At 46.7% G+C, this 6,372-nt stretch overlaps 1 protein-coding gene across 1 annotated transcript in view; it reads left to right on the top strand.

Annotated features, from left to right (window-relative positions):
- The first annotated feature begins 274 nt into the window (after positions 1-274).
- Positions 275-6,372, top strand: part of Tbc1d9 (TBC1 domain family member 9) — a 105,757-nt gene continuing 99,659 nt past the window's right edge. The window contains exon 1 of the mRNA XM_028881789.2: positions 275-1,124. Coding sequence (XP_028737622.1) covers positions 995-1,124 — 130 coding nt within the window. The 5' untranslated portion in view covers positions 275-994. The remainder of the gene's footprint in view (positions 1,125-6,372) is intronic.

The following is a 6,372-nucleotide window of genomic DNA, read 5'->3' as shown; positions in this document are numbered from 1 at the left end:
CTTAATATATATATTAAGTTTGGATAAACATCTGAATTCTGCCATGCTAGTTCCCCTCAAAGCTCTTAATGCCCGATATAGGAACAGCTGTGGCAAGAATTAGTTGTTCTAAGCTTTTGGACCGCTTCCAACTTCGCTATAGCTCACGCCCTGTAGGTCAAGGAAAGAAGTGATGTAATGCATTGAGCTGGGCCACTTTAATTACAATGGAATGGAGGGGGCGGGGCCACTGGCGGTGACAAGTTTAGCGCGTGACTTGGTCCAGGGATGCAGGAAACAAAAACATTACCAATCATTGGTTGCGTCCACCTCGGACTCGGGTCTCTAGCGCCAGATCTGGAACCTGGGAGCACACGTTTCCGGGGCAGGGGTGGCGCTGTCCCGCCGAGCGTCAGCCTTGAACACTCACGCTTACACGCAGGCTCTCGCGGGCGGGCAGCGTCCTCCCCGCTGGGATGGGCGTGGGGCCCAGAGCTCCGCACACCGTCCCCACCGGGCTCGCACGAAGCCACCCGCGGTCACCCGGGCTCGCGGCGAGTGAGCCGCGCTGTCGTCATTCATTCGCAGTGTCCGGAGCGTCCTTCCAGCTCGCTGCCCCGACGCGCGGTGTCCACGAACGGTGAACTCGGGCTCGGCGGCAGCTGGAGACCGGCAGCCTGGGAGCTCGGGTCCCCGCACCAGCTCGCCCTTGAACGCCGCCGCACCCCGAGACCGAGCCCAGCCGCTCGCTCGCGCCGCGGTGGGCCGGGCCGGCTTCGAGGCTGCGCGCCCGGCGAGTGCGACGCCGCGGGGAGGATGCTGCTTGCTCGGTCCCGATCCCCGTCGTTGTTCCCGGCCGCCCGCTGGGTCTTTGTCGCGGGCCAGGCGCCGCGGGCCGCCGCCTGCTGAAGGCCATCGCGGCCGCCGCACCCACGGCCGGGCGGGCGCGCGTGTGCCCGGGAGTGCGCGCCGGTGTGCGGGCCCCTTTGTGCGACTGCCCGCGGCCACCGGGACCATGTGGGTGAATCCGGAGGAGGTACTGCTGGCCAACGCGCTGTGGATCACCGAGCGGGCCAACCCCTACTTCATCCTGCAACGGAGGAAGGGCCACGGGGGCGACGGGGGCGGCGGCGGTGGATTGGCAGGTAAGGACGGGGCACTGCGGGGAGGCTACGCCCGGGCCCTGGCTGCGAACACCCCAGACGCCGCCCGGTCCCCAGGGCTGGGCCTCCCGCCTGCCCAGCCTGGATGCCCGGAAGGCATCTCGAGTTGTGATTTTTTTTTTTTTTTTTCAAACTAGCAGAGAAATATCTCTTTCCTGACCCTGTCAGGAGATGGGGTCTTTGCGTACTGGGTGACCCATAAGTGGGATAAGATGAGAATAGCAATGAGTGAATGTAGCATTATCATTGAAGAATCGAATGTCATATTGCACACCTCCCCCCATTAACATATTGCTGAATGTATTGAGAAGAGAGACGGAAGATGGTTAGTTTGGACTCAGCTGGCTTTACGGGCAATCACTGCCATCAGGTGTAAAATACCCGTTCGTTTGTTACCAGGGAAGCAATCTGATAACAGGGTGATGTGGTCACTTCCTATATTCATATGACCTATGAGGATGAATAAGGAAAATGGATTCTTTTGTTGCATGGGATTAGACAGAAAACAAAGCAAGTTATCTGGCTCTGGCCATATAACTACATTTAACGAGTTAGTTACTTCTTAAACTCCTTCAACAAGGAGTTATCAAGATAGTTAGCAATCACTCATAATCTGGGTATCTCCATATTGGAAAGATCTTGCTTTATTAACCAGTTGGCTTGCATGATGAGAGGTTACAGATCATACTGAACTCCTACAGTGCTAGAGATACTGGACCTTCCCTTCTTATGACTACAATATTGGTAAATATTCCAATATCACTAAAAAATTAGAGAAACAGCTAGACGGCTGTCTAGGAAGGAGGCCTCAGAAACGGGACGAACTGCTGAAATCTTCGGGAGTTGAGACTGCACCTTACCAGAGTCTCAGTGTTAGGTAAACTGCTCTTACAAGGGCCTGCTGTGACACGACAATTCCTGTTGCAGTGTGCACACAGATGTGATGTTTACAAACTGGGTTTCTTCACATGAAAGTTCACATGTTTTCTGGTAGAGAATATTTATGTCTGAAATACTTGGCTATGCAGGCAATGGCTTGTAGGTAACCTGACGGGTTTTGCCCTTTTTTAAAAAACCACAATAAAGAAAATCTGTGGGTTTTCAGACCTTGTTATGGAGATTCTGACTAGTGAACTGGACTTGGAATGCTCCAGGTCATTTTGTAGAAGGTCCTGAACCGTATGTTTTAATGTGTCTCTTGCACTGTAATTTTGGGACGTGCCTAGATTACCTTCATTTAAACCTGGAACAACAAAATGTGAGGAAGCTCCTTGCTGACAAAGCACTTGCTGTTGAATTTGACTTTCTTTATCATCGTATACTAATATTCATCTTTCCCAGTCATTTGCACTAGGGTATGAAAAATTAGGTGGCGGGGCCAGGGGGTTGTCTTCTTTTTTACTTAAACTTTGTTGTTTTCTAATATTTAGAACTCCAGTTGGGAGTCCATTTGTGTATTTCATCTTGTCCACTTAGAATCTGTCGTTGATGATGTAGTCTACGAAGATAGAATTCTATGTTTTTAAGTTGAGAACTTGCTGCTTTTGCAGAGGCTGTTTCTGCAACAATTGAAATTATCTTGGAGAGTACAGATCCCACTGCCAACAAAAGCTGTTTTCAACCAGTGATGCTAGAATGTTTGGTCTGATACGCTGGTACTCTCTCAAACATAGCAGGAACATCTTTAAAATAGTTGTACTATGTCTCGAATGTAATCATGTGAGTTCATTCATTGAATTGCTAAATCATTAACAAGTGTTTGTTGGCAACTTCAGAAGTGCCAATGTCATGATGCTTGCAGCCTAGTGGATGACAAATGATAAGACAACCACATAAATCCATTTAATGTTACCAGTGTGCAGGGTCCCAGCCTAAAAGCAGAGTCCAACTTTGACCAAATGAGGAGGGTTTATGGAGCACTTATGTAGACAGAGGCTGGCCTGGTGTCTGAGTCAGAGAAAGCAAGGGAGGCCTAAGAGACACAAAGCAATGATTGGACCAGAGAAATTAATGCTGGAGCCAGGGAGGAGGAAGTCCATCCTGGAGGAAGCCTCCTCCTGGCCAAAACACAGATCACACAAGAAGGTGACATGCCCTTGTTCCACTCCCTGCCATCCAACTTCTATCATTGTGAAAGTCCAACAGAAGCCAGCTGGCAGGGAGGCCTAGTGATGTGGTCCTTGAGATCAGCCTCCCAGGGATGGAATAGGGAAGGAAGAAGCTGACTGAAAATGGCCGGCATAGCCTTCGTAAGGAGAGAAACGCACTGTTAGTCTTGGCCATCCGGGTTAGTGGCCCTGAGAGACCTGGGAAAAGCAAAGGGCGGGTGTGTGAAGACGGAAGAGGGTCTGTGTTGTCGGCTGTGAGAGATTCTCTGGACGATCTTAGGACTTATATGACGAGCATTGAGACAGAAGGGAAACTGTCCACTTTGAACTGGCCAGAAATGCTCCATGGGTGGTCCTCATGGTAACCTGTAGGAAGTTAGGGCTGGGGATCAGCTCAGTTGGTAGATGCTTGCCTAGCAAGCATAAAGCCCTGGGTTTGATCCCCGGCACCACAGAAAGCTGCCTGTGGTGGTAGACTCTATCATCCCAGCACAGGAAATAGAGACCAAGAGTTCGGAGTCAGGCTGAGATGGCCCTGTGGACAAAGCTGCTTGCTGCCCAGCCTGGAGCCCGACTTGGTTCCCAGGACCCTCCCCCTACACACAAATGAGCCCAGCAAGTACTGCATTTCCTGAGGACCCGAGTTCAGTTCCCAGCATCCATGTTATACAGCTTACAACTGCCTGTGACTCCAGGCAGATCTAGAGGATCTGATGCCTGGTCTGGCCTCCTAGGCACTCAAACACACATAGCATATACTCAGCATAGACAACATACACAAAACTAAAAAAAAGTAAAGTCTTTAAAACAGTTCTGATGTCATCCTTGGTTACATAGGTCCAGCCTAGGCTACACAGACTCTTAAAAACAGAAAACAAAACAAAAAGCACAGAAAACTATAAAAAAAAAAAAAAAATGGGCTAGGGTTGGAGAGATGACTCGGTGGTTAAGAACACTGGTTGCTCTTCCTGAGGGCCTGAATTCAATTCCCAGCAACCACATGATGGATCAGAACCATCTATAATGGGATCTGATGTCCTCTTCTGTCCTGCTTATGTACAGGAAGATGGAGTGCTCATATATATAAATAAGTAAATCTTTAAAAAAAAATAGTGGACTAAAGTGGGGACATTTGCCAATTTAAAAGGAAAGAAAAGAAGCTACTCCATTAAAGATGCTATGCACAGTTATTGATGAAGATTTCTGGTGTACATGAATTTGAATTATTTATTTTTAACACTTTTTTTTTCTTTTGGGTTTTTCTTTTTTTTTTTTTTTTTTTTTTTTTTTTTTTTTTTTTTTTTTTTTTTTTGGTTTTTCGAGACAGGGTTTCTCTGTGGCTGCCCTGGAACTCATTCTGTAGACCAGGCTGACCTTGAACTCACAGAAATGCACTTACCTCTGCCTCCCAAGTCCTGGGATCCACAGCCCAACTATTTAAGCACTTTTAACTGAAAGTTTTTAAGTATAAAGAAAGTTAGACAAAATGAGGTGCAGAATATAAGAATTTACCACAAAGTGATTGGTTGGCAAACACCCCAGGACAGAAAGGGGACTATTACAACACCCAGGTTTGCCGCACTCGGCTCCCACCCTCCCTTAACCCCAAGAGCTGTCTCACGCCTTTTGCTAAACGGGACTTTGCTTTTCTTCTGTTTTCCAACAAAGAACACACCCCTAAACCATGGTACTTGGGTTCTCTAAGTGTGTTCGTTCTTGTTTTTTTGAGAAAAGGATTCGGGACCATGGATTCTTCTCTGTTTGTTGGTGATATTCATAAACACTGTTGCTTGTGGCTCTCACTGTTCACTTTTGGTACTGTGTAAAAACCACTTATGAATTACTATAACTGACTTATCCACTGCTTGTCTGTTGTGCTGCTGGGGAAACCTTGGCAGCTCCTTGGGTCTTATGGGTGCCAGGTCAACAGCTTGTCACTGTTTTGTGGTACCAGTGGCCCCATGCTTTATCTTGGTTTGTAGTAGTACGGAGTGCTGGAGTTAATGTATTTTCTAACTGATGACGTCGATTACGTTCTCACATACTCACTGGCCATTTCAAGATGCTTTGTGACATGGCGGCACAACTTTCCGCCATTTTCAACCGAGTTGTCCTTTTCTTACTGACTTGCAGGAATTTTTAAATGTTCTAGAGATAAGTTCATTGTTTAAAGTGTGGTAGAATCCTGATTTTCCTTTTTGCTTTTTCAGTTCCTTAATGAGAGTAGGTTTTTCATTTTGGCATCTGAATCTTTTACAGATCCCTTTCCTCTATGTGGGGGCTTTAGCATTGGTAACTTAGTCCTTTCTTCTACATTGGTAACTTAGTCCTTTCTTCTGCATTGGTAACTTAGTCCTTTCTTCCGCATTGGTAACTTAGTCCTTTCTTCTGCATTGGTAACTTAGTTCTTTCCACCTAGAAGATACAAATCTCTATTATCTCCCAGAAACTTCAGTTTTAACTTCCAAGTTCATGTCTAATACTCACTAGAATTTATTTTTTGCTTATCATGTAAAGTAGAAGCCAAGTTTTCACTTGAGAATTTATGGGGGAGTGGACATGTTTACTCTGGCATAATTTAGCAGAGACTCCCTTGTGTTCTTACTGCAACACAGGTCTGTTTTTATTTTAAAGCAAGAGCCCAAATGTGCCTGGTCTCTGTGGGGCCTTGTTGGTTCCCCGTTAGTAAAATTTCTACCAACCACACTGTACTTTTATTGGGGTTTAGAATCAGTAGATCGAGTAGAACGCATCTCATACCTTGTTCTTTATTCTTTAGGAATTTGCTGCCCGTTCTTTGGCTTTCATACTTACAATATTTTAGAATCCGTTTCTTAAATTTTACCCAAGAAAACAACTGCAGCAACAAAGACGAAAACTTGGGATTTTGATGAGTTTCTATTGCATCTACATGTCAAGCCTTCCAAGCCAGGGAATTGTATTCTCTATTTATTTATTTAGCTTTGGTGAGATTTCTTTGAGTATCTTGGAGAGGGCTCAGTGGGTAATTGCTCCCCAGCACCCATGTAGAGATCAAGAGGAGTTCTGCTCACCTTTAATCCCAGGACTGAGGAGGATCCCTGAGACCTACCTGACAGCCAGTCTAGCCAATAAGTGAGACC

Source organism: Peromyscus leucopus, chromosome 5 (genome assembly GCF_004664715.2).
Source record: "Peromyscus leucopus breed LL Stock chromosome 5, UCI_PerLeu_2.1, whole genome shotgun sequence".
NCBI classification, from domain to species: domain Eukaryota; kingdom Metazoa; phylum Chordata; class Mammalia; order Rodentia; family Cricetidae; genus Peromyscus; species Peromyscus leucopus.
The sequence above is the reverse complement of the archived record's forward strand: the minus strand, read 5'-3'. Positions and strand labels throughout refer to the sequence as shown.